The following is a 27,963-nucleotide window of genomic DNA, read 5'->3' as shown; positions in this document are numbered from 1 at the left end:
TAACATTTTTTTAAAATCAGATAAAATCAAATTTAAATATAGGATTAAATACTTTTTTAGTCTATGAAAATATTTGTTTTTAGTCTATTAAAAATAAATTATTTCCTTTTAATTTCTCATTTATGAAAATATAGTAAAGTCAATTTTTGTCATTCAAAAAAATCATCTCATTTATCGAGATAAGGACTACGTACGACTTACTTTCATAAATGTGGAACTACAGAAAATCATTTATTTTTTAGACACTAAAAAAGGATTATACTCAATATTGATTCAAAAGTAGTAGTTAAATAGATCTGTTTCTTAAACAACAATTTATAATCCAAAACATAAGCATATAAGCTAAGATTTATGCAGTTAGAAATATATTATCTTTATTGGTACTATTAATTAAGCACATGCTTTAATCTTCCTTTATTTTATTTTTATCATAAATCTTGACCAACTTCGCAATCCCATTTTTTTCCTGAAAGCAATGTTCCAACCTCCAAAAGTTAAAAACCACCAAAACAGGCCCAAATATAAAATGTAACAAAGTACTACAATACAATACATAATAACTGATCAGGTGTACATACTACACAAGGTACCTTCCTAGTTCCTACCTCCACCGTTCTCCAACTACACCAATAATATATTTTTACCTCATGCTAGTAGGTAAAGAAAAATAAATAACACAATCAAATCACATTAAAAAAAAAAACAAATAAACTAACCATCCTCAAATGTAATTATAGTTAACACAAACATCTTCATGGTACTTGAACCTGAATTTTGTGTCTTGCTTTGATTGGACACTATCATGGAAGCTTCTTTAACTTGATACAAAGGGTTAAAAAGGGTAAAAAAAAAAAACTGAAGTGGGCATAGAAACATTGACACACCTCACCCATAACCGGGTTATTATAGGTACAGGTCTTTGCTACCTTTGGCCCTTCCTTTGAGTCAATAAATACAGAAACCATTATGAGTATGAGAGAGAAGTTGAAAAATAAAGGGAGATCCACCCTCACATTTTTTTTCTCTCTCTAAAACATTCTTTTCTTTTCACTGATCCTTGAATCTGGTAAGACTCAACTTCAACTATAACTGTTTCAACTTTGATCTTCCTCTATATCACAGTCCCAAAAGGAGAAAAAAAAAACCCACCTTAAAAACAAAAAACGAAACAGTGGTCTTATTTTCTTTGACTGCACCACAAATTGTGGGGTGTCTCCAAAATCATTGTTTTCTCACTTTTGTCTGCCAAAGTTAGGGTCTTTAGAATTAGCGTTTGCAAAGCCCAGCTTTTGGAGATTTATGATTAGGGTTTTGGAGGGGAGAGGGATTGTGGGGGGTGTTTGGATGGTGAGAAATTAGAAATTGAGGGAAAATGTGGTTAGTGCTAGTTGGGGGAGTAAATGAGAAATTTTGAGAGATGGGGTGTGCGTTTGGGAGAGAGGCTTCGAGGGAGGAGAGGAGAGAGGAAGTGAGAGAGGCAAAAGCTGAGGAGGGTAGAGGAGAGGTTGTTGAGAATGAGAACATTGAGAAGGAGGGTGGAAGAGAGGAGAGGAGGGCAAGGACAAGGGGAGAGAGAAGGCGATCTTCGAAGCCGAATCCGAGGTTGAGCAATCCTCCTAACCATGTTCACGGTGAGCAGGTTGCTGCAGGGTGGCCCTCTTGGCTCTCTAAGGTTGCTGGTGAAGCTATCAATGGATTGACCCCTCGGAGGGCCGACACTTTTGAGAAGATTGATAAGGTAAAGAGCATCTAGAACTCAGATGAATAGTGCACTTAATTTTGTTTCCAATTTTGGTTTGGTGATGTTGCTGAATTCTGACATGGTCTTGATGTCTGGATTTGATTTTTGACAATGTTGAGCTGTTCTTATGTTCTCCATTGCTCCTTTTCTCTTATGGAGGATGTTGATGTTATTGTGTTGCTCTTTGGAGTTTTAACGTAGGAAGAGTTTGGCTCTAAAAAATTACTTTTTGTTGATGTTGTTTGGTTTTTTTAATGCAAACATCGAAAAGTAGTAATGTGGATTTTAGACCTTTTTTTTGGGGTTTTGGATTAAAATTAAAAAGCCTTCCATCAAAATGTCTAAAAGTTATTTCTCCTGGCTACTTGCCTGGCAAATATTAAGTCTCTTTTTGTTGCTTTTGTTATCTTTCTATCAGATCGGGCAAGGTACATACAGCAATGTTTACAAAGCTAGGGATACTTTAACGGGGAAAATTGTTGCTCTAAAGAAGGTCCGTTTTGACAATTTAGAGCCTGAGAGTGTTAAGTTCATGGCCAGAGAGATTTTGATTCTCCGTCGTTTGGATCATCCCAATGTCATCAAACTGGAAGGCTTAGTGACATCTAGAATGTCATGCAGTTTATATCTTGTGTTTGAATACATGGTGCATGATCTGGCTGGACTTGCCACAAACCCAGCAATCAAGTTCACAGAGTCTCAGGTATTGGTGTATTCACCTTGAGTGCATGTTCCTGTTTTGTTTGAAACATATGATTCAAGAATCTTTTTTCTTTTTTTGGTTGCTTCTTGAGGTGGACACTTTTTGTATGTTCGTATCTGGATATTTTAGGTAAAATGTTACATGCATCAGCTATTTTCTGGACTGGAGCATTGTCACAACCGTCATGTGCTGCATCGTGATATAAAGGGCTCAAACCTTCTTATTGACAATGACGGAATTCTCAAGATTGGGGATTTTGGATTAGCTTCCTTCTTTGATCCTAATCACAAGCACCCTATGACCAGTAGAGTGGTTACATTATGGTATCGACCTCCAGAGCTTCTTCTTGGGGCCACTGAATATAGTGTAGGAGTGGACCTCTGGAGTGCTGGCTGCATTCTTGCTGAATTATTGGCTGGAAAGCCTATTATGCCTGGTCGAACAGAGGTAATCTCTATGATGGATACACTATATAGGGCTTAATGTCTATAGTTGCATCTTTTAAGGGCTTAATGTGTATTCAGTTTACTAGTCTAAGGTGCAAGGTTTTGTTGTCGATGGCTTCTCAATTTTCTGCTACTTGATTGTGAAATTTGTGCTTCAGATTTTACTGCTATAATTAGCATCCTTTATGTGTTATAGGTAGAGCAGCTACACAAGATATTCAAACTATGTGGTTCTCCTTCTGACGAATATTGGAAAAAGTCAAAGTTGCCACATGCTACCATTTTTAAGCCCCAACACTCATACAAGCGATGCATTGCAGAGACATTTAAAGATTTTCCTCCATCTTCTCTGCCACTTATTGATACCCTTCTAGCAATTGATCCAGATGAACGTTTGACTGCCACTGCTGCATTGCATAGTGAAGTAAGATAATAATTGAATTGACTAAATGTTGTGAAGTCACCTAATTTCTTATGCTTTTATCATTTTATTTTTGTATGGACATGCTACAACTGCACAACAGGATACTTTTTGTCATATTTAAATATTATTCTTAATTTGTCCTAATTTATATTCCAATGCAAGAACCATGAATATATATAATATATTAGTAGAGGCCTTGCTAGATAAGTTGGATTGCTTTGCTTCCTTTTTGTCGTTACTCAACTAGAACAAAACAATCTGTGGAGAAAGAAGAAATAGGAAACAACGTAGTTTAAATATCTTGTGATGCACTAGAACAACTGTTTTTAACTCTATAATGCACTAGAAATGGGGTTGCTTCTTAGTCACATATAGTTTAAATTTGAGAGGATGAAAATTGTACTTGCAATCCTTAAAGCTTTTCACTAAGTGGATGTAATGGTTCTAATTTAAAGCTATTTGGTTCTCTTTTGCAGTTCTTTACAACAAAACCATATGCTTGTGAGCCCTCTAGCCTTCCAAAATATCCTCCCAGCAAGGAGATGGATGCAAAGCTACGGGATGAAGAAGCTAGAAGGTGGCTTAAATTACTTTTGACATATAAAATGATCATTTCATCAACAGTCTGATAAAATCCTTATTTTCTTAAAAGATTTACCAAAATGCATACATGTTGGTTAGGTTTTGATCATCTTCTTCATGTTTCTTTATTTAATTGAGGAGGTTGCTAGGCATCCATATAACTTGAACATGTAATTTAGTTATCCTTCTCCATCTTTATTTTCTCCACCTCATGATATTGGAGGCAGCAGAGTGTATATATTTTCAGCAGACAATGAAAATGCACACAATTCAGTATTTAATTTCAAATTTTCAATATGTAATGACTGTAGATTGAGAGCAGCTGGTAAAGCTAATGCTGATGGTGTCAAGAAATCTCGTCCACGTGAGCGAGTTGGGAGGGGAGTTCCAGTTCCAGAGGCCAATGCTGAACTGCAAGCAAATATTGATGTATGTCTGATTAGGCACCTTATTGTTTGAGTTATGATTATTGTGATGAATCATTAAATTTATCAATTAGCAGCAATGGTGTAGATTTCAACTTAACAGTATTCATTTCTTATTCATTTTTCACTTGGCTGCATGCAATCTTTATGGATGTTTATTTGATAGGTTGAATCTTCCTTTTTTTCACAAGTTATTAATTTATTCAGTTATTACTGTGTGCAACTTTTCATATTTCGAAGAATTTGCAATAGGTTATTTTGAGTGGAATTTGTCTTGGTGAAAACTATTATTTTTGTTGCAGAAGTCTTAGCAGAAAACTTTAACCTTTAATTGTTCTAGCTACCTCAAATAACACAGAAAGTCAGAAACTAGAAAATATAGTCCTTCTTAACTCTTCACTTTTCCTGGGCACGAAAATTTCCAAACATGAGCAGTAGTTTAAAATGTGTGAATACTAAAAACTAGTAATAGACAGAAAACTAGTGTGCTAATGTAGTTTAATTTGGTTTGGATATTATAATGATTATACTATATAGGCTCCTCCCAATATTCCCTTGTGTTCCTTTTTAATTATTAATTGAATAGAGACATATGCCAACAGTCACAACTGCCATTGATCAAGTGCAGATTGAACTGTTGTTACTGTTCTGACACCATCTTCTGGAATGCTTTAGATTTAGGGCATTTGGTTGCCTTGGTTTTAGAAGTATATTCTACGTGGAAATTTTGGGGTTATCCAAGATAATTGTGTTATATTACAGCTTTTCTTAGTGTAGAACAGTGTTAATGTTCAGCTCTTACTGCAGAGACGGCGGCTGATCACACATGCAAATGCTAAGAGCAAGAGTGAGAAGTTTCCTCCTCCCCACCAAGATGGAGCTCTAGGCTATCCTTTGGGTTCTTCACATCACATGGATCCAGTTTTTGATCCCCCTGATGTTCCATTTAGTTCTACAAACTTATCACAACCTAAAGCAAATATCCAAACCTGGTCTGGCCCGTTGGTAGATCCTTCTGGTGTGGGTGTGCCGAGGAGAAAGAAGAAACATGGCAAGTGATGAGCACCATATACAATCAAATTCATCAGAGGACTCAAAATAGATAAGAACGCGTCAGGAGTCAAAAAAAAATATTCTTGTAGTATGACACCAATCAATTTTTTGAAGTATTCATGATGAAGCTGCAAATGTTGCTGACTTGATGTCTTCCCTCTAGTTGCTAAAGGCATTGGAGCTAAACCAAATTGTACTTTCCTGCTTCCATTTCTTTCTCAATGATCAAAGGTTTATTCTCTATCTTGTATATCGTAATTTTTTTTTTCTTCTTCTTGAACTACAAAGTTTAATTAGGTTAGATGGAACATCTAATAAATAGGTTATGGGAACAGTATTGCCGATTTATATATCTCCCTAATTTTTTCCCCATTTAATTTCTACTTTCTAGAAGCCTGTGAACTGTGCAGTGCTTATACACAACTTTCTTTTTAGTTTTTTGGGTTTATTCATAAGATTCTTCATTATCATTTTTTGTGCATTAGTTTAAAGAAAGCCTTGTGATTGCGTCATTTGTAAAATATTTCCATTTTGTTGATTGTGATTTGTGGGGAAAAACATCAGAAAAATCAATCATATCTACTATGTTTGCATTTGAATCACTGGATGGACGTGCTACTGGTAATGGTATAGAATCTAAAAGTAAAATTGGAATTATATGGTTCGTTTGACTCGGGTGGGAAAAGAAAACCCAAGATGTGACATGGGTTCTAGTGGAAGAAATGTAGACTTTGTGCTTTACGCGCTCGTTAATCAATGATTATAGTTGATATTTTATCATTTATGTGTTTTTTAGAGAATTTTTCTTAAGCTTTTGAAGACTAATTTTCTACTACCACATTTTATCAAACTTTGTGTAAGATGGAGTTAACCTTTAAATTACAAGGCTTAAAAAAAGTCTATGTTGTCTCTGAACTATACACAATATATGATGTCGAATAGGCGCCACCAATGGTTTGTATTATTAAATTACGCAATATTAAAAAACGGTTATGGTTATGGCATAACCTATATACACCTTAGTGGAGAGAGTTCAACAATGTCACATTGGAGATCATCTTATTTTCATTCCTCTTTAACTTTCCCAACTCATTTTAACTCCTACCCTTTATGTGGGGTTCATTTGGTCAAATCATTGCTCTCTGAGTTGGTGTGGGATGAGACACTGGAACGTGAATGGGCCGAGTTCAGCTACCATTCTACAATCAAGTTTAATTAATCATAAAGATCACATCTTAACTTTTCTACACCGAAGCACTTTCCATTTATGCCCCCTCCGTTTCAGTTATCAAATTTTTCATACATTACATAGCCAAATTTTGTTGCTATTTATACTTCATTTCTCTCCCCAAGACAGAAGGGTAGGTTGAATAATAGTAGTTGTAGCTGAGTTTGACAGTTAGATTCAACTAGTTTTAAGAACACGTGGCAGCCACCACTTTCAAGATAGCTACCACTCAATATTTATGGGATTTGTCTATATATATTGCTGAAGGTCAAAGCTCTTAGCCTTACCTTTTCTTTAGGACAATTTAAGTGCGAGAGTGAGATAGTAGGTTTGTGTTTGGTAGCTTCAAGTTCTGGAAAGCTACAAATGAGTCCACCACCCCCTGAAGGACCTGGGCCTCAGGATTATTCAGGTTCATGGCCCGGACCACCTTCCCTTCTTGGCAATTTCTTCAATGGACTTTGTAACACCATATCTTCTTGGTTGGTAAAATGTTTTTCTCTTCATTAAGGCCTACACCATATAAACAACAACTAGCAAAATATAACTTTCCTTTTTTTTTTTCTTGTTCTTTCCTATTTACAGTATTAAGATAAATAATATCAATATATTTTTTGATTCTCGTTTTCCAACTCTGTTATATTCAAATTTCATGTGCATCTCAATCTGAACTTATTAGAGATTACACCCCGAGAATAATTGAGTGCTGCTAACATTTTTTGTAAAGTTAATGAGGCAGTAAGCGAGAAATTAAACATGATACAAAATTTCACTATATTTCCAATTTTGTGTTTTGACAGTTTCTACATAGTCTGCTGTTGCTGGTTGCTACAAGACTGTTTTGGTGCATCACCTGAACCACCACCAATTCCAGTGGCCCCACCACAAGCTCCGCCTCCACCTGTGTCTGGCCCACCCGGACCTCTCAGTTTGCCGCCATCACTAGCTCCTGATCCTTTTCGGCCTCCTGGCACTCCAATTGGGCCTCCCAATTGGGCTTCCGATGGGCCTCCTGGTAGCTCATCAGGGACTCCACCGTCTTATTAAGAAAGAAAATGTGATTTTACTGGCAATCACATGACATCTAGTGTATTTCTTTCACTTATAACCAAGTAGCCAACCCCAATGTATACAGCCAAAGATTTTCTTAAGTTATGAAACTATGTATTGTCATTGTGATTGCATGAGATCTCATAATATGGACGAAAAGATTATTAGAGTTTTTATTTTATTGATAGGAATTAAACATAATATTAAGATGATTAGAACACTCATACATCATGTTTAATCAATATTTAACCAACTGAACAAATCCTTTTCATGATTATTAAAGGTTGACCATGTTATGGTGGGTACTGATATTTTAAATAAATTAGTTAATTAAACAAATTTTATGTGTCCAGTTTCGTTCAATTCTTCGGTTCAGTCTTTTCATATTTGTGCAGTTGTGCTCATTAGCAAAGTGAATCATATTGGTTTGTTTGCTTTAGCTTTTGGTAGGATTGATCTTGAAAGCATTAATGCTAAAAATTTCGATTTATATTTTGAGGATATTTTTAAAAAAATAAATGTAGAATAAATGATTTTATTTAGATGATACATTAGAATCATTTTTGAAAAGTAAATATAATTGTTTTCCAAAATTTTGTGTTTTATTCTTAAAATCAATTGTACTCACCTTTAAAAGTTTTTTTTTACCCTTTTCTTAAAATCAATTGTTGTATCTTTATTCATGGAATCACTAATTATAAAAACTAAAATGATTGAAGCTTATAATTTCAACTAAAATGAGCTTTTCTTTTTATATCCGTCATATAGTTTAACATATGATTTACAAAAAAACTTGTTCCTTCTTACTTAGTTGGAAAACATTATTTAGTGAAAAGAAAGAAAATACAAAAGTTTAGAGAATCCAATAATATAGAATTGATAGAATGAGAAAGATAATATTTTCTCCGTCCCAAAATAATTCTCGCCCCATATTATTTGACAAATTAAAAAATTAATAAATAAATGAAAGAGAATAATAATTTTACCAAACTAATTCTATTGGATGAAATGAAAGAAAAATAAATAAATAATAAGAGTTGAGAGACATATAAAATTGTTGGAGAGAAACATGATATAAATTCATGTCTTGAATTTATATATATATATATAACCAACTATTATATCGTTTAATCATTTTCAATTGGATAATGTTTGCTTAAAATCCATCATTGGATTGAAGATTCCTTTCACATAAATCATATCTACAAAATTTCATATTAATCCAAAATTATTTGTTATTTTATTCATACAAATTAAAATCTACGTAATATAACATTTCAAAATATACTAAAATATGAATTATTTGACTACCTTGTAGTTGTTCAATTTTGATAAAATTTGACACAAACAATCATGGTAATATCTATATGCAATTTAACGGTTAGATTAATAAAAATCACATTCTATGTCAAATTATAAGAATGGGTAATAGTTATTAAAGTCATACCAGTGTAATTTGATCACGTATTATATATATAATTTTAAGAAAATGGATGGTGTGGATGAGGAATAATTTTAAAAGAGACTTTTGGAGTAAGTTGATCCCTCTTATATATATATACTATAGATAATACCATAGATAATACCGTGCAATGCAGAGGTAATCTTGAAGGATAATTTTTTTAGATTATATAAAAATTATATTACAATTTTTATTAATTTCTATATTATTGAAAAAAAATATAAAATAAATTCAAATGTCTATAATATATAACTTATTTATTAATAAGAAATAATAGAAGATAATTGAATATGAAAACTTTTCAAATACAACTATGAAATTAATTTTGACAATATTATTTTCTTAAAGTGAAAGAAATTTGTATAAACAAATGAACTACATAATAAAACTCAAATTATTTTTTTTTATCAAAATAACTAATAGATTATTCCATTATAATTAATTTTATGAAGATCAATAGTTTTACATCCCATAGAAAAAATTATTGAAAACAAAATTAAGTAAATGAGTGAAAGAAATGTAAATTTTATAACACATACTTAAATGATTAAAAGTCAATATAATATTAGATGAGAGACCAAATTATATTGGTATAACTTTTACAATTATTACATCATTTTTATAACTTGATATATAATGTAATTTTTATCCATCCAATTGTTGAATCATATCTACGTATTACCAAGATTGTATATGTTAAATTTTATCAAAATTGAACAACAACAAGAAGATAATCAAATAATTCATATTTTAATATATTTTGAAATATTTATATTATGTTGATTTTAATTTATATGAAAGAGATAGTAAATGATTTTGGATTAATATAAAATTTTGCATATGTGATCTATGTAAAAAAGAAATTTCAATCCAAAAGTGAGTTTTAAAAAAATATTATCCAACTGAAAGTTATAAAATAATGTTATAGTTATCAAAGTTACCCAAATATAATTTGATTCTTTCTCATAATATTATATTCAGGTCAACTTGGGTTAAATTTGATAAGATATCACATTCATTGTATAAAACGATTTTTTAAGAAAAACATTTTAACTAATTTTTAAACAATGAAAGTTAGTAAATATGAATTTAATCATTTAATTTCAATTAAACATTTATAACATCTTTTAAAATTTCATAACAATTTTTAAATAATTAAAGTCATTTAATTTGAAATTACTAATTTGCACACAACTATTCTTAATTTTAAAATGTGTTTATAATATTTTTAAAATTTTAAGAAAGCATTTATAATAATTTTTAGGCAATTGGAATTATTAATTTAAATTATAACTATTCTCAATTTCAAGGAACCTGACATAACATTTTATAAAACTTTGAATTTCAACAAAGTATTTTTATGATCATTATAAATAATTAAAGTAAGTAAATATAAAGTTATTAATTTAAACCATAATATTTTAAATTTCAAGAAAATATTATGAAAAAAACTAAAAAATTAAATTAAATTTAATTATTTAATCTTAATTATTTTTAGTTTCGAGAGGCATTTATTAAAAAAATTAGGAAATCATTCATTAATTTTCAAATAATTAAAGTTAACAAATATGAAATTACTAATTTAATCACAACTATTGTCTTTTTTATATATAAAAATTAAATTTTACTTTTGACTGTATCTTGAAATACATATAAAAACTTATTTTTTATATTAAAATAAATAATGAAGAAAAATAATTTAATTATTCAAAAAAATAAATAATATAAACTACACAATAAATTAAAAACTTATGAAAAATTAGCAAGATATATTTTCAAACTCTTTTTTTATCTTATATTTAACTATCATTATTAGTAGCACAATCACAATTAAGTAAACATGGTACCATGTGTGATACATAGTTAAATTATGTATAAGATTATATCTTATTAATAACTTTAATTAATATTTACTTTGTCACTCATTCATATGTGTAATTTGTCTAATTTATATCTATTTTTACATCATGAAAGTTAGACATCATTTTATCATAATGTGACATGTGTGTTGGTGTTTTATATAAGATTTAATGTCATTTTTGGTCTATTATTTCCTAATTGTTTCACTTTCATATTAAATTTTAAAATTTTTGTTATGATCCTTTATATAGTTTTGGTTCTTTTTTTAATTTTTCGTTAAAAATGTTGATGTTTTATTAGCTTTTAAAAAAAGAACAGAATGAAAATCTTAAAACTTAATATACTAAAACGAAATAACGGTAATAATGAATCAAAAGTGACATTAATTCTTTTAAAATAATTAACTTTAGACAATGGCGACTAAAAATCGTCACTATCTTTATTTTATTTTTTAAAAAAAATAAACAACTAAAAAATCATCATCTCCTACAACTAGACGACAAAGACGAGCAGTGCAGAGAGGGGTCAAACGATGTGTTTCATTGAAAGATGATTTTGATTGACTCGACCACTGAAACCTCATCCACAATTGGGTGTTGTCAATCTTCTTCTACATCTTCACCAACAAGCTATTGTTGGTGGCAATGATAAGACGATTGTTGTCGTTACGTGAGGTGGCAAATCCCTACCCTGTAGGGAAGTTGTGACATAGACCAAAGGGAACGGGACAACGGTCTTTTTATATGATATACTAGTATGTTATCTCGTACGATGCGCGGATGACGTTTATATGTTTTTATTGAAAATATATAAAAAAGTATTGTTTATTTATAATTTTTTATTAAATTGTTAAAATTATAAACAAATTAATAATTTACATAAAAATAAAGTTAAAAATTCAATTTTAAAATAGGTTAAAAATGTGTAAAATTTATAAAGGAATAATATTTCGTTAGAAAATAAAAACTTCAATGATTATATTAACATCAAATTCTTGTTCTTTAGTGTGTTTTATTTATATATTCTTTTGAGTATTATTTATTAAAATAAAAAATCGTAAGAAATTGGAATTTGACCTTTTAATAAGTGAGATATCTTTTTGGCTAACAATACCAAGTCATATTGGTGTTTTACAAATATCGTTATATCTTTATTTTAAAAAATGAATACATTGAAAAGATTTAAGCATTTAGGAAATAATTCATGCCAAATATGATCTTAATACATAAAAAATTGAAAGTATTATGAAAGTAATACCACCATGCAGTCACAAGAATTTCTCAATCAATTTTGACTGATTCAAATGAGTAGATTTAGTTACAATACGGTTAAATGATTTACTAACTTTATTTAGATTTACTAACTTTATTTCTAAATATAAGACTATTTTAACTTCACACACTTGTACATGACATGTAACCGAATGGTTTTAATGTAAGTATAGATGAGAAGACTGGCTAAAAAAACCATCTAACTAATATTAGAACTAACTAATTAATACTATCTAATTTCTAACACACTCTAAACAGGAGATTTCGAGAGAGTATCCCCTATTTCCTCGTACTCAATTAAACAATCTAACAAAATAAAAATAAAAATAAAAACACGTTTATTATGTCTACTGTCATCACACGTAACTAGACCAATCAAATTAGCGGTCACAAAATTACAAGACTCTCTGTTCAATTTTTCCGGCTCAAAGTAATTGTTTCTCACAAAGTCATAATATTCGGAAGAAAATAAAAAAACAAGACAAACTGAACCGCTCATCAATATTTCGGCAAATACGTACGCCCAATTGAAGAAGCAACATAGCCTTTATCATCAATTATCAGCAATTAGTTTTCATATATATGAAGCGTGTACATTTTTAGTAGGAATTGTGTGTGCCTAACACATGAGTAGTTATTTCAAAAAAATTAAATTGTTTTATTCTTATATGTGATCACCAGAAGTTTGAAAAATAAAATATTTTGTGACGAAATCAAACTCATATTTATGAACTGATTAAAATGAAGTTATATTTACGAAATTTTGGAACAACTCAACAAATACCATGTTTAAGACAAATTCAAATCGCATATCTCTTTTTCTGTCTTTTCTTGATAAAAAAAATTCAATTGAAAAGTGACACCTCAAATTAATTGATAACTACATAAAAAAGAAATAAAGAAATATTGTTACTTGAAAAAAAAAAGTTTCTTAAAAGATTATTTTTTGAATTAAACGGAAAAAAAATGCCAAGAGGACAACTGATTTAAATTTCTATTTGTTTGGCTTTTAGAGTTAGAATTAGACCTCTTCCAATTTTAAACATACCATAAGTCATTGATTTAAACTTTAATTGAGAATAAAAGTCTAATGAGAAATAAGTAAGCTTCATTTCCTAGTTCATATAAATCAGCTATCACTACTCGTCAATCTGATAGATTATACCATATAGTCTAACAATTATACATCTCCATACGTTTTTTTATCATCAGCATTATCCTCAGTAGTTTCTAGTAGACTAGTACCACTTCCCACTTGTGTAAATCTTGCACCACCTTATCCATAATTCAAAAACAAAAGGGGGGTGCCATGCCAAGGAGGATTTTGAGCATGGCAACTACAAGGTCCACTTAAAAGATTTCAATTCAACTTGTGTCACAAACTCTACATGGTACATGTTTATTTAACCAATAAAACAATGTTTCTGTCTGTTACCAAGATTTGTCTGTAACCAAAAACAAGAGAAGGCAATTTTTTTCTTATCCAAAAATTGCACACTCTGATCCGAGTCATAGGAGGAGGGATCCAAAACCAGAACTGGAGAAGCAGAAGCAGATCCTGAAACACCGACCAATGAAGTGAATCTGATTCTTAATGTGAGGACACTACACACACAACAATAATGTCCCAAAACCACACCACAGAGCACAAAGGAAATGAGTCAGCACACACGCAGCATTGCTCTATGTGTGTGTTCCACGCGTTGTGCCCATCCACAACCTATCATTCATTCTGTGACTTTAAAATTGTGTGTCCCTTTACCTTGACTCATCTAGCTACTTTTCAACCATCCACTTGTCACTTGCCATATTTTTCTATACAAACACACATTATTAGTTTAAGACAATAATATATATCAAACAGTTAAAAGTGCATGCATAATTAAATCGTTTTGGATAACTGATGTAACATCTTTTGTGTGATAGGATTGGAATCTATCCATGTTGTCGGTCACAAAGATCATCAATAATTTTAAGCGTATTACCATTCTAATAAAGAATTAAAGACTACCAAATTAATAATGAATTATTTTGTTAATAATACAATAATCTGCATGTGTTAGCCTTATATCCAGCCATATCCAACTCACCTACGGCACACGATGAATTTTTTATGAATATTATTGTTTTACTATATTATAAGTTTGAAGAATCAATCAAATTTTGTGGATAAATATTTTTTGTCGAAAAATATGATTGATTATTGTAATAGAGTTTCTTTACGCAATTAAGATTATTTTAAAACAGAACTCAAATTTAAAATCTTAAGTTTTGATTGGATAATTTTTTTTATAAGCACTTATACAAAAAATAAGAAAGAAAAATAAATAAACTTCTCTCTGTCGTAAGCTTAAACTAATTTTATTCCTAACTCAAAGATGAATTTCTAGGAAAGTTAAAATGATAAAGCTTTTATAAATTAAATTGTGCATAAATTAATTTTTATTATAAAACAAATTTTTTATTTGCTTCTCCTATTAAACATATATTTAACACCACAACTGAATTCTACTTCAAGTCTTCAAACCAGCCAATGTTGGTTTATCATGTTACATTGTCACTTATATTATTTGATATATATTTTTTATTCTTTTTCGGAATTATAAACTCATAATGACGATGTTTTTTTTGGTAGAATAATGATGATGATTTGTTTGGGGCCCTTAATATTTTGATATTTTTATTTTTATATATATAAAAATATTCAACAATACTATTCTGCGGCTCTACTTTTGTTTCCTATCACAAGGACACGTGGCACGTAGTTTTGCAAGCTTTCGTATACTTGGTCGCAAAAGAAAAAAAAAAAAAAAAAGAAAAAGCGCGTTTCAGGTTCCACATCCTATATATGCAGCCTTTCCCATATCCATTTTTCCCATCTTCAAAATCTCTCCTTTCTTTAAATCCCAATATTTTCTGCGCGAATTTTGCTAGAAACCGTTAGTGGGTATCCTCAAAATACTAGATTTTCGATTCGTTTGGTGAACGGATTTTTAGGTGTGATTATTACGTTTTTTTTTTGTTCAACAAGCTATGGAGGTTTCGGTGATTGGAAGCTCACAAGCGAAGCTGGGCGCGTCTGAATTGGCTTCTAGGGAAGTTGGATTTTGTAATCTGAAGAACAATTTAAGGGTTTTGAATGATAGAGTTAGTTTTGGTAGGAATAATATACGGTGGGAGAAGGCTGGGATTAGTTTCACTTTGAGGGCTCTTCAGACTGAACCTGTTAGAGAGGAGAAGAAGCCTTCTGGGATTGGAACAAGATCCAAAACGGTGAGTTTTATGTTTTGCTTTTCATGTACTATGGGGGGGAAGTTGGGAATTTTTATTTTGTGTTTGATTCTGAAGGAAACGGTTAATTAAATATGTAATTGATAATAGTTTTTTGTGATTGTTTTAACTTGAAACTTGTATCTGTTAGCTTGAAATCACAGGAAAATATCCAGGGTGCCTGAATAGTTTTGTTAAATTCTTCATTTACATAGTTGGGGTAAATAATGAAGTAAACCCCCTTTTGAGAATTTTAATATATTAATGGGGTGGTAAATAATTTTCCCTTGAATTTGTCATCTGTTAAATTTGAGTAATTACCTGTAGTTTTTTTTTTGGAGTGGTGGTTGGGGATGATTTTGGCAAAAGTAACCCTGATCGCGGATATTTTGCCTGGGAAAATTTCGTTGATAATGCATAACCTATTGATTACAGTTAAAGGAGCAATTGTGAACTTTTATTCTTTTGTTAACCCTGATTACATTGATGAATGAGAACCATAAGACAGTTTATTATTCTGCTTCATTCAAATATCATGTAGTTATGTTATATGTTAGGTGGCCAAATACACTGAGTTTTTCATATAATTATAATTATAATGTCTAGCTGAAGGCATTAGAAGGTAACTAACATGAATAAAATAATATGTTTTGCAGGTAGATGGTGTAAGATTATTTGTGGGGCTTCCCCTAGATGCAGTTTCTTATGACTGCAAGTCAATAAACCATGCTAGAGCAATTGCAGCTGGCCTAAAAGCTTTGAAGCTCTTAGGAGTTGAAGGTGTTGAGCTCCCTATTTGGTGGGGAATTGTTGAGAAAGATGCCATGGGACAATATGACTGGTCAGGCTATCTTGCTATTGCTGAGATGGTCCAGAAAGTTGGTCTCAAGCTCCATGTTTCTCTTTGCTTTCATGGGTCTAAGAAACCAAATATCCCTCTACCTAAATGGGTATCCCAAATTGGTGAATCTCAACCCAGCATTTTCTTCACAGATAAGTCAGGACAGCATTATAAAGAATGCTTGTCCCTGGCAGTTGATAATCTTCCTGTTCTTGATGGGAAGACTCCAGTCCAAGTGTACCAGAGTTTCTGTGAGAGCTTCAAGTCTTCATTCTCTCCATTCATGGGCTCTACGATCATGGTAAAAATTATGGATTCCAGGACCATTTATGTATGCTAATATATGTATGCACTTTCAGATTATATATGACTGACAATTTCCTCATATGTTGCCATATTGCAGAGCATTTCCATGGGTTTAGGACCGGATGGTGAGCTACGTTATCCATCTCACCCCCAGCTGCCGAGTAATGGAAAAACTCAAGGTGCTGGGGAATTCCAGTGTTATGACCAAAACATGCTCAGCTTTCTCAAGCAACATGCTGAAGCATCTGGAAATCCTCTGTGGGGGCTTGGTGGTCCTCATGATGCACCTACCTATGACCAGCCCCCATACAATGGCTTCTTCAATGATGGGGCTTCTTGGGAGTCCACATATGGGGACTTCTTCCTCTCTTGGTATTCCAATCAGCTCATAGCTCATGGAGATTGCCTCCTTTCATTGGCATCTTCAACTTTTGGTGACTCTGGGGTGACAATCTATGGAAAACTCCCACTTATGCACTCTTGGTATGGGACTCGATCCCATCCTTCAGAGCTAACTGCAGGGTTCTATAACACAGCTAACAGGGATGGCTATGAACCAGTTGCACAGATGTTTGCTCGGAACTCGTGCAAAATTATATTACCCGGCATGGACCTTTCGGATGCAAACCAACCAGAGGAAAACCATTCAAGCCCTGAGTTGCTACTTGCACAAGTTATGGCAGCTTGCAAAAAGTATGAGGTGAAGGTTTCAGGTCAAAATTCTTCTGAGTCTGGTGTTCCAGGTGGTTTTGAACAAATAAAGAAGAATCTATCTGGAGATAATGTATTGGATTTGTTCACATATCATAGAATGGGAGCATCTTTCTTTTCTCCAGAGCATTTTCCTTTGTTCACCGAGTTTGTCCGGAGCCTTAAGCAACCTGAACTGCATTCAGATGATCTACCGGCCAAGGAGGAAGAAGGCGCCGAATCTGCCATGGATATGAGCCATGAATCAAGTGTGAGCATGCAAGCAGCCTAATGGTTGTAAATTCGTAATGTATGATAATCATGTAGATAACAATTAGTTATACCCTTGGATCAGTGCATGGGATGAGATTGAGAACAGGTTATTTTGTAAGCACAATATGAGAATCTTTTTTGCCGGTTTATCCTCAAGCGTAGACCTTTTAGTTATTTCTTATTATGTAGCCAGTTGGGTGGCAGATTACCTTTTTGTCATTTGTGCTCATGTGGTGTACATTCCAGCCAATATTACATAATAATTGTGAAAGTTATAAAATATCTTTATTTTTAAGAAAATTTAATTAATATCTTCTAACTTTTTTTAACTATCAGATTGTATGAAGCAAGTTTTTTTTTCTCTCTCTCAAAAATTAATCATATTTTGAAATGAAGGAGTATTGAGCATTGTATAATACGGTAGCTGTTAAGTGTTAGTACCTGATCTTCTTCATCGGAGTCTCTCTAATTCTAACTCCTCCTTTCCAATTCTACACAATAATTTTAGTTGCACCAAGAGGAATCAAGTTTGTGCTGCATTGCTGCCTAGCAATTATCATAGTGCATCATTCTACTCATCGATTATCTTGAAAAGGAGGCACAAATTTACTCCCCAGAATTCTCAATTCTATCACGGGAATCTTAGTTGTGGATGACATTAAACAATCCAGTTGAGAAAAGTTTTTAGAAAATTATTTACATTACAAAATTTATTAGAATTCGTTTTGTTTATTATATGGATAAGATAATTTCAGGCCAATTTTTTCATTGAATTGATAGCTAAGGTAGAAAATCATAATCATAAATTTGAACTTAAAAATAAAAAGATACACTGATTTTTTTTTAATCAATTTGGTGTAAGTTTATACTAAATAATCAATAACAAGATAAAATGAATCAAACTCCTTCCATAAATTAAAATCAACTCTTTTGAAAGCTTCATATTAGTATCTTGTCCCTAAGCATTTTAAACTTGAGAGACCTAAACATTGTTACATTAAAAAAAGTCTTAGTTATTAAGTTCTACAATTAAAAAACTCCCATCTAAGTCATATTGAGCCAATATGCTGACTAAGAAACTTGGCTAATCAATAGTTATAATAAAGAGGTTGAACCACACTACACGCATCATTCTACGACTATTTTGTTTCACATTTAAAACTTGTAATGACATTTTTGTATCTTCATTGCAAACTCATGACATTTTATTTCACTGAATTTCCTGACTTTTTACAATACCCGCCCTTTTGTATTCCAACTCGTGCAACATGCACAGGCAGGCACTGTTATATTTTTTTTTATAAAATCATATTATTCAAATCTCATATCTTTTAAGGATCGTTTGTTAAGCTAGCTTTTCTCATTTGTCCTGCCGCTTCTTGTTGCAATGGGCAACTATGAGAGGATCCACACCAGGTGGTGGTTGATAGAGGTGACAAAATAGGTTAGAATAATTGAGTCAGTCTAAACTCATCAAATGAAATGTAAGATTTGAACTTAAATTTTAAACCTGAATTAAATGCAAGCATTTTTAGTCCAATCTGAAATATGAAACAATCAGCATAGTAAGATAGCCTGTTTTACTGCCTGTGGTTGGATTCAGTTTTTCTTGGTGGATACTTTAGATTTACATATTCTTAATTTGTATTTTTTTTCTATAAAGACAGTGGTTATAATTTGTAAATATAACATAATCTGTTATACAAAGCCAAGGAGGGTTTATTCCTTAGTCAAGAGAATAATACAGCAAGTGGCATTTATCCCTCGTGACATGCACTGTATTAGAACAGTGTTACTGTTTTGGAAAGACCAAGTCAAGAGTGGATTACGGAACGAAAGGAGTTGCACATAGCAAGTTGCTTCTGCTTGTGTTCTTGCAAGAGTCCCCCCCAACACAAAATGTTCTCATGAAAGGATAAGTTGAAAGCTAGTAGTCACATTAACAAAACATGTCTTGCATGGACATGTTATAAACAACCACTACTACATTACAATAAACAACCAAACTGTTGAAAGAAATAGAGAATTTATGTACACGGGGGTCTGAATAAATGTATTTTTCCCGTTTTTGTGTTTTGTTTTGTGGGATATGGTGGAGGAGTTTCAAGTAACATTCCAATTTTATGTTATCTTCCCAAGAGCTGGTAAATTGTGATCCCAGAAACTGAATGGTTTTTTCGAATTCAGTTCAATGCTCATCCAACCAATCTTTACCTTGACAAACATTTTTCATCTTTCTGCTTCCCAACAAGTGACATTCAAGCCATACTTCTCCAAGCAGCAAGAGATATAGCTATATAATCTGGATTGAAACTGGCATAGCATAAACAAGAAGCAAACATGGTCAATTGGCATACCAAAGAAACCACAAATGGAATAAAGCACCAGCCAGAAAATTGGAGTTGAGACAAGTGTCACTATGCTAGATGGAGTAACTGAAGGTTTTCAAGTAGTTATCCTCTCATATGGTCATAAATCATAATGTGGCAATCTTTATAAATAATAGAAAGAGGGCATAAGCCACAAAGCTCCCACCCCAGAAAATTAATGGCAAAACTTGTTAAGGATTAAACATAGAAAGTATTGAATGGAAAGTCATGTTTTTAAGTTCTTAATGTTAATGCTGCACATTCATTGAATATTTTCAATTACTTGCTTCTTTAACATGTGCTTTTAGGAACTCGTTACTTGGACATAACTTAATAAATTAATATGGCCTACCTTTTTTATAGTGGGCGGCACTAGTGTAAGCTAAAACCAAAATGTAATTGCTCAGTATTGATGGAATTATTATAAACACCACTAAGCTTCCATAGCTTTCTGTTGGTCAATGTTTTTCCCCCAGCTACAGACAAATTTTAGAATATTGAAATTTCAAATAAATACCTGTTTAAACATGTCATTCACAAGCAATCTTGGTATCAAAACTGCTGAGGCAGATTGCAAATGCCTGAAATGCCGAGATAGGGTACCGGTAATCCATTGTAAACAAATCCTTCCCAACTTTTCCAAATTGGAGGATGATCTTATCGTGTTCTGGTCCAGCAGGTCCGTTTTCTGCAGAAGCCACCAGCTGAAAGTTTTTAACTGAGGCAATTGTCACCCGTCCATGAAAGTTCAGGCACCAACATTGCAGCTGCTCATGCCACCTAGGGGCCTTGTTTTTCAACACTAGCATCCCATCCTTTTGATCAACCAATGGTCCAGACATGGAATTTTCCGCACGATTTGATTTTGATCGAAAAAAGGGGAATGAAGGAAACATGTCTATGTTGTTAAGAGAAAACTCAGTCTGTGTAGGTGCTACACCTCCAGGTTCAATTGCAGTGGCAGGAATGGAATCCATGACACAATGCATTCTCCTAGGACCCCTGCTAGTTGTATAGATTGTAAGTATAGCATGGTAGGAATATAAAAAAATGCATAGTAAGCTAATATATTTTCAGCAAACGCTTTGGCTGCTCAAAGTCAAAGCAGTAATGTCCACCAAAGGAAACTATGGATGACAGGTAAGTTTTATGCAAAGAAAATTATTGTAAACAACAATGAACTATCAGTTAATTTCATGCACGAAAATCTGCCAACAACTGCAATACGTAAAGCTTACCTTGAGCCTAGCACATTCAATTCATATGAAATATGGGCCACTGGATAGTTGCCTGTAGGAACCTTGGGTGAAACTTGCTTTAGATTCACCAGCCTTGTGGAGCGACTTTTCATAATCTTTGCTCCTGTATGAGGCAGCTGGCTATCATAGATTGTGAACTTTGTTCCAAGAAAGTTTGATCTGGTTAAAAGGAGAAGAAAAAAGTATGAGTCTTTGCACTAACAAACAAGACAACAATAATAGCCACAGTGCCTAATTAGCATCACACCTTAGTTTCCCAACATAGGAGTTGCTTCCCTTTGACATATCATCTGCGTCAAGAGAGATGATATAATCTGTGCAGGTTGGACGTCTGCATTTGCGTGCAGCAAGAAGGAACTTCCCATCTTCAGCTAGCGCTGAATTGAAGAACACACTTGCTTAGGATTAGAAGCTAAAGAAAGGGGGAAATCAAAGAAACTAAAGTTTTTACAGGAAGATTCAACCACAAGTTTTTACAGGAAGATTTAACCACAAGTTTTATTATGTACTCACTACTGGTTAAACTGAGAAACAAATAGTATGTTTGGGTGGACCGGTTGCGCTTTATAAAGCACCGTAGGAGATTCTCCCTTGGGCCAGGCTGCCAAAATTATTCACCAATAAAAACATGTTAAAGTAAAGCCAGAGGGAAGGAAAACAATACGATGAAGTACTCAATAATAAAAGACAAGCACAATAGTCACATTCAAGTATCATGCCTTTCCTACTAACAAGGGAATCTTCAGAGCAATACCATGGAGAGTAGGGAAATACAAACAAATCAAAGCATTCCACTCCAAAGAGGCATCTTCGGGCACCCCTCAATTTGCCCAAAAGAGTGACCTCTCCTTTAACCTTTTTGACCAAGTATATCATATGACAATGGCCACTACCCAACCAAAACATAATATATCCCACCTAAACTAGTAGGAGATAATTTAATTACAACAACTAGGCAGCACAAGAAAACACAACTCAATGTAAGATGCACTAAGTATGGCAATAATAACAGTGACAATACCCAGATGCCACTAAAAGTGGTCCTTCACAATGTTGTGGAAAGAATTAGAGAGTAAATTCCAATCTAATGTTCATAATATTTATAAAATTGACATCACTATATAGTGGTCCCAGCCACTCAGGTAGTAATATAGAACATTCAATCAAAGTGAAAGAGAGGAGAAAAGAGTATCTAGAATTATGCCAAAAATATCCACAAATACGATAGACCAACCAAAATCACAATTTTCCACAAGGATAAGAACATTTAGAGAGATTTATACAGGATAAGCAGGAATTTAACATTTTATTTTCCACAGGAGATGGTGTCAAAAATAATGAAAGACAGAAACTGAAAAAAAAAAAAAATCATTGCTCAAGTCGGATACAACCACTATATGCAATAAAATTTTCCCTTTTCTAAAATAGTTGCATACTCAGGACTCAGACTCGAGACCATTAGTTAAGCTGAAAGAACCCAATTAATAAATAAATATTATATCCCTATACGTCATATAAAAAGATACGGAAGAAGCAGCACACGAACAACTTATTAATTAATATCCCATACAAACGAAGTTAATAATATTTAATAGAGTCACGTATCGAAAGTGAAAGAACCAAAAAAATGAGTTCATTGGTTCAACTCTACCCACAATTACCTTCACCCTTGCCTTCACGCCACGGTAACCGACTAACCGCAGCATCAATTTTTTTTAACCATAAAACAATCTAAGCACAACTAATCACAACATCGAGCCAATATATCGTAATCAATTTTCACAAAAACCAATGTTAGGAACAAAGAAAACCTCGTAGCACCCACTCAAGCAATCATGCTAAATTGCTAATATTAGGAATCATACCAAACCCAATTAATAAAATAATCCCAACTCCAAAAAGAAATACCCACCCAACTAAGCAGAAAATGAAAAGAAAAGAAAAGTAAAAGAGTATACAGCTAAATAAAAATAAGTAAATAGTGTATACACTAGTAAACAAACATGTATTTTAAGGTTAATCACTTTTGGAATAATTATCTTAAATTCCATCCAATCACATACAAACAAGTATGAAATTTGTTGACTTTTGTAACAGGTTTAATTATACCTATCCCTACATCATTTTGAAATTTTGTTCTTTATACCTAAAAATTACATGTTTTAGTTCTTTTGCATACACTTCTAGTTTTCTTTGGATCTCTGCTGTCAATCGTGTCTCAATTTCGTCATGTAAAACTGCCAGAAATTTTCTTACAGTTCTTAATATTTTTTTTTACCATTTTACACCCCCCCCCCCCCCCCCCCCCCCCCCCCCCACCCCAAATTTATATTTATGGTGGTGTTAGTTAATGCAGTTAAGACAGTTGACAGCAGAAACCAAAACAAAACCAAAAAAAAAGTTAAAAGTGCATGTGCAAGAACTAACTCGTGTTCTAGATATAGAGACATAGATCAAATGAATAGTTAAACATTTGCGGCAGCTATCTTACAAGTTATATCAACAACTGTAATTAACGGTGTAAAATTTTGTAAAGTGAATGAAAAAAAAATTAAATTTTGAGCAAAGCCCATGAAAAATTAGAGGCAAAGGAAGAAGAAAGGGGAAAGGGAACCTGTTTAACAGAAATGGGGAAGGTGATCTTGGAGGAGAGTTCGGGCGTTTTGACAATGTCTTTGGTGATATGTCTCCAGCTGCGGCAGACGCCGGCGCAGGAGACGACGCTCTTCCGCGGCGGCCACGTGTCCTCGGAGGCCTCGATTCGGAGGAGGACCTCTCGGAGAAGCTCTTGGGGCATGTTGGCCCAACAACTCTGTCGCATGCTGTCGCCGACGACGACACCGACACACTCAGCAGCTTCTTGCTCCTGCACCACACGCTGTGACCGCGATCTCATGCTTCTGATTAGGCCCATCTAGTAGATCCCCAATTCCAATTCCACCTAGGAGGAGGAGGAGTGCGTGTCAGAGAGAGAGAGAGAACGAGGGTGGATTGTTATTTAAGCGTCTTGCGTTGATTGAGGGAGAAAAAGGTTGGTTTTTTTTTTTTTGCTTTTGCTTCTGGGGGATTAAAAAATTGATTCTTTTTTGGTGGATTTGGAAGATAAGAGAAAGGGTAGGCGAGATGCAGAAAAGAGAGAGAGAGGTTCAGTGGTTTTGTACTTTTGTGTATGTGCGTGTGAGAGAGAAGGGAAAGGTAGGGAGATAAAGCTGTAAAATAGTTTGATTCGATGAAAGTTACTGAGTGGGAGAGAGCAGGTGGAAGATGAGGAGGAGTTACCGGTCACATGTTAGTTAGGTAAATTGTTTGGAGGTGGTGGTCACTGTGCTTTTGGGGGTAATGTTGTAAATTGGCTTGGTTAGTCCAGTGGAGGAAACACAATGATGATCATGATCTAGTATGAAAGGTTAATTGATCTTCTTATTGGATGTATTGTTCAATTAATTTTAATTAGATTAATATATTTAATATATATTTAATAAAAGAAAAAGTTAACATCCCCTTAATCATATGATTATACACCGTTTCAACATAATTGTCATATGAAAAAATACATGTGATGTGATCTGGTAGAAAAAATATTCATTAGAAATGATTCGATAGTAAATTATTACACTATTGAATAATTTTTATTAATATTCTTCTTACCATAATAATCTTCTTGTGATATATATCCAAATTTTTTATTCGATATTCATAAAATAAGTCATTTGAGTTAATGATAAGAAAATTTAAAATTCAATATTACGTACATATCATAACAAATTATTGATGTATTGAAATGTTAATTGTTAATTTTCTCACCAACAATTAAAATTACTTATTTTTTAACTGAAATTTTTTAGATTGAGGAAAAATAATTGTTCACAAACTGTTTTTTTTTCTACCGATCTTGAGAAGTCTCCGTGTCTATTATTATTGATTATTAATTGGCTTGTTAATTTAATGTTTGATTGATTTTTTTCTTTCAAATTTTTATTTATCACAAATTTTATTTCAGAAAATTAATATAATGCATTTTGTTCCTAACTTTTTGAACAACTCACAAATTTTATCGACCATAAAATTGATGGTAATGATAACACACTATACTTATCATAACAGCGACAATAATTATAATGATAATAACAATAATTACAATTATGGATGCAATGATTATTATTATAGTAAATATGGTGATAATGATAATGATGATGAATCAATTATAATAGTTTCAGACTCATAATTGATATACTTTTATAGATTTGTTTTATGTTTTGTGAACCTTTTAAAAAGATGATGGTTGCACATAGGGATGAAGGTTATTTCCACTAACTTTTTAGTTTTTATTTATGTAATAGGTATGTATAATTATTATTTATTTTTATAATTTAAAATAAAACAAGCTTATTCTTCATATAAATATTACCCCACAAATTTATTTTTAGTCTCACTTTTTTTTATTTTCTCAATTAAACATTTATAATATTATTTATTTTCATTTTTATGTGTATTTTACATACTATATTTTAATTTAAAAAATCTCTCTCATTCATTTTAAATTACCTTTCTTTTATCTTTACACATATATATAATATTTGAATTTTTTAATTGTCTATCATTTAAAATCTACTTTCTTTTATCTTCATCTTTCAATTAAATTTCAATAACTTTTTTTTTCAATATAATAGTTAAAAATAATCTAAAATCATAATTATTTTTTCATTGTAAATTAAAAATATAAATTATATATTTAATTATATTTTTTATTATGAAATTTAGTTATGATGTAATTTATATGTTAAAAATTATTTATTTATTTTAAATTTTAATTATTTAAATTAAACATTTTTTGAAAAAATAAATAAATTAAAAATTTATCCATAATTCACAAACTAAATTTGAATTCGCACGAGATTTTGATTTGAATTTTGAAATATTTAATCACGGTCTATTGTTTTATTATTTATATGACAATTGTTATTAATTATTATTATTTTCTTATATAATGAAATGTTCTCATCAGAATCATACTTTATATTGAAAAAAAATAAAAAATAACAAATAATCAACTTTTTACATACTGTTTGGTTCAAAGGATGAAAGTTGGGAGGAAAAATTTTAATAGAGGGAAAGATATGATCTTTGATTGAGAGAAAAAGAGAAGAGAGATTTTAATAGAAGAAAAAAGATATGATCATTTTCTTGTTTGATTCATAAAAGAAAAAGTTTTAAAAATAAATTTATTTTTATATTCTTATAATTTTAAGAAAAGTATTAACTAAGGACTCTTACTAACTCGGTGCTCACAAGGGAAGAATTTTGTTTCCCTCCATCCCCTCTCTTGTCCTTTTGGAAAATTGAACCAAACAATTGAACCCCTTCTCTAATCTCTCCTCTATAGTTATATGTATAGTATTTTACCTTCGCTTACAAGCAACCCAACTCAGGTACTTTGAACTTTCCTCTTATATTATTTTTGGGAAACAATTGAGTGATATGATAAAATCACTAATCATAAGTAGTAGTTGTTAGTCGTGACTCGTATATTATTGTAATTTTATTTTTATGTTATCGTTGTATAATATCATAGCTTTAACCCTGAACCCGTACTAAAATAACACACCAATCAAGTATCATTCTATTCCACATCTAACACATTTTAATATCACCAAAACTGGACAACTGCTGCCAAACAAAAGATTAAACATTGTTTAATTGTTCAAGTACCATGGAGCGTCATTCTTTGTTCTAAAAAAACATTATTTATGTCTTAAACTTTTAACCATTGGTTGTTTATGTTAGATACACGGAAAAGGAATATCAAACTTGTGTTTATGTATATATTTTTTAAAAAAATGTTATTAGTATAAAAAAAAAACGTCATTATTTATGATACATTTTAATTCTTATTTAGACATTTATTATTTTACTCCCTTATCTTTTCTTTTTCTTTTTCTATAAAATCTTATGCGCTATCTTTCTTTGTCATATCAAACAATCCAAAAATATTATCTCACTTTTTATTATTATTTTTTTCCTTTTTACTTTCTTCACTTTGTTTCATTCATGCTTCCTTCCAACCAAGTATAGCCTTAAAATTTTCACCAACTTAAGTTTGAATTTTATTTTTACTTTTAGTTTTCCAGGTAATACTTTATTTAAATTGCTAATAAAAAGTGTTCTTAAATATCTTTTTACTCATCAAATTAGGGTTTAGTTTGCTTTTACTCTTTCAAATTTAAAAGTGATTATTTTCATCCTCTTAATTTGAAAATAAATCACTTTTGGTCCTTAAGATTTATTTTTTTTTTACAATTTTAATCCTTCTAATAAGGATTAAAAGTGAATTATTTATTTGGGGACAAAAATAATCACTTTTAAATCTTAAAGAAAATAAATAAATAAACTTATATAAATATATTTAAAAAACATTTAAGCCTGCTTAGTTTTCTTTTATTTTTCTTTTTTAAATCATAATCTCCTTGGATACCGTTTACTATTTACAGTATCATGACCAAATGTGCCATCTGACCACCAATCACTCGTTAATTAGTCATTGTTTGTAAAATTCAATATTTAGTAGATTCTGTCCCTTTTACCAAAATTAGACTTGTTAACGATGGAAAGAGTATAATCAACCAATGGCCATAGAAGTTATTGTCCTAGATGGCATTATTGTGGATTTGATAAAAATTAGTGCATAAGAAGAAAAGAAACATGGTGTCCTT

At 31.8% G+C, this 27,963-nt stretch overlaps 4 protein-coding genes across 6 annotated transcripts; 3 read left to right on the top strand and 1 right to left on the bottom strand.

The window, feature by feature from the left end:
* Positions 1–942: 942 nt before the first annotated feature.
* LOC100779413 (probable serine/threonine-protein kinase At1g54610) lies at positions 943–5,844 on the top strand. 2 transcript variants are annotated; one of them, XM_006594414.4, is made up of 7 exons: positions 943–1,738; positions 2,160–2,444; positions 2,595–2,891; positions 3,087–3,314; positions 3,791–3,891; positions 4,208–4,325; positions 5,129–5,844. In XM_006594414.4, the coding sequence occupies exons 1-7, from the start codon at positions 1,418–1,420 to the stop codon at positions 5,378–5,380; spliced, it is 1,602 nt and encodes a 533-aa protein (XP_006594477.1). In that variant the 5' UTR covers positions 943–1,417; the 3' UTR covers positions 5,381–5,844. The 2 variants fall into 2 exon arrangements, with proteins under 2 accessions (XP_006594477.1, XP_003542916.1); XM_003542868.5 differs by having other exon boundaries at positions 945–1,738; positions 2,574–2,891.
* A 1,031-nt stretch (positions 5,845–6,875) lies between these two features.
* Positions 6,876–7,811, top strand: LOC102663137 (classical arabinogalactan protein 9). Of its 2 annotated transcripts, none has more exons than XM_006594413.4 (2): positions 6,876–7,088; positions 7,403–7,811. In XM_006594413.4, the coding sequence occupies exons 1-2, from the start codon at positions 7,057–7,059 to the stop codon at positions 7,647–7,649; spliced, it is 279 nt and encodes a 92-aa protein (XP_006594476.1). In that variant the 5' UTR covers positions 6,876–7,056; the 3' UTR covers positions 7,650–7,811. The 2 variants fall into 2 exon arrangements, with proteins under 2 accessions (XP_006594476.1, XP_006594475.1); XM_006594412.3 differs by having other exon boundaries at positions 6,881–7,084; positions 7,403–7,762.
* Positions 7,812–15,060: 7,249 nt separating this feature from the next.
* On the top strand, positions 15,061–17,905 carry LOC100778885 (inactive beta-amylase 9). Its single transcript, XM_003542867.4, has 3 exons — positions 15,061–15,518; positions 16,172–16,657; positions 16,760–17,905. Exons 1-3 carry the CDS (start codon positions 15,279–15,281, stop codon positions 17,642–17,644), a joined length of 1,611 nt encoding a protein of 536 aa, XP_003542915.1. The 5' UTR covers positions 15,061–15,278; the 3' UTR covers positions 17,645–17,905.
* Positions 17,906–19,323: 1,418 nt separating this feature from the next.
* LOC100778346 (tubby-like F-box protein 3) lies at positions 19,324–24,594 on the bottom strand. The gene is made up of 6 exons (XM_003542866.5): positions 23,868–24,594; positions 21,767–21,854; positions 21,501–21,630; positions 21,233–21,412; positions 20,512–20,996; positions 19,324–19,938 (listed from the first exon to the last, which is right to left on the bottom strand). Exons 1-5 carry the CDS (start codon positions 24,165–24,167, stop codon positions 20,525–20,527), a joined length of 1,170 nt encoding a protein of 389 aa, XP_003542914.1. The 5' UTR covers positions 24,168–24,594; the 3' UTR covers positions 19,324–19,938; positions 20,512–20,524.
* Positions 24,595–27,963: the final 3,369 nt, after the last annotated feature.

Source organism: Glycine max, chromosome 13 (genome assembly GCF_000004515.6).
Source record: "Glycine max cultivar Williams 82 chromosome 13, Glycine_max_v4.0, whole genome shotgun sequence".
Taxonomy (NCBI): domain Eukaryota; kingdom Viridiplantae; phylum Streptophyta; class Magnoliopsida; order Fabales; family Fabaceae; genus Glycine; species Glycine max.
Note: the sequence above shows the minus strand (reverse complement) of the source record. Positions and strands in the feature narration are given on the sequence as shown.

What these genes read in the sequence shown, in the direction of transcription:
- LOC100779413 (XM_003542868.5), top strand. Translation starts at nt 1,418, where the DNA reads ATGGGGTGTGCGTTTGGGAGAGAGGCTTCGAGGGAGGAGAGGAGAGAG. An exon ending in TTATGCCTGGTCGAACAGAG is followed by an intron (nt 2,892 to 3,086) that starts GTAATCTCTATG and finishes TATGTGTTATAG; the next exon opens with GTAGAGCAGCTACACAAGAT. An exon ending in AACTGCAAGCAAATATTGAT is followed by an intron (nt 4,326 to 5,128) that starts GTATGTCTGATT and finishes CTCTTACTGCAG; the next exon opens with AGACGGCGGCTGATCACACA.
- LOC102663137 (XM_006594412.3), top strand. Translation starts at nt 6,969, where the DNA reads ATGAGTCCACCACCCCCTGAAGGACCTGGGCCTCAGGATTATTCAGGT. An exon ending in TGTAACACCATATCTTCTTG is followed by an intron (nt 7,085 to 7,402) that starts GTTGGTAAAATG and finishes GTGTTTTGACAG; the next exon opens with TTTCTACATAGTCTGCTGTT.
- LOC100778885 (XM_003542867.4), top strand. Translation starts at nt 15,279, where the DNA reads ATGGAGGTTTCGGTGATTGGAAGCTCACAAGCGAAGCTGGGCGCGTCT. An exon ending in TTGGAACAAGATCCAAAACG is followed by an intron (nt 15,519 to 16,171) that starts GTGAGTTTTATG and finishes TATGTTTTGCAG; the next exon opens with GTAGATGGTGTAAGATTATT. An exon ending in TCATGGGCTCTACGATCATG is followed by an intron (nt 16,658 to 16,759) that starts GTAAAAATTATG and finishes GCCATATTGCAG; the next exon opens with AGCATTTCCATGGGTTTAGG.
- LOC100778346 (XM_003542866.5), bottom strand. Translation starts at nt 24,167, where the DNA reads ATGGGCCTAATCAGAAGCATGAGATCGCGGTCACAGCGTGTGGTGCAG. An exon ending in TCCCCATTTCTGTTAAACAG is followed by an intron (nt 21,855 to 23,867) that starts GTTCCCTTTCCC and finishes TAATTTTGGCAG; the next exon opens with CCTGGCCCAAGGGAGAATCT. An exon ending in GTTTCTCAGTTTAACCAGTA is followed by an intron (nt 21,631 to 21,766) that starts GTGAGTACATAA and finishes TCTTCAATTCAG; the next exon opens with CGCTAGCTGAAGATGGGAAG.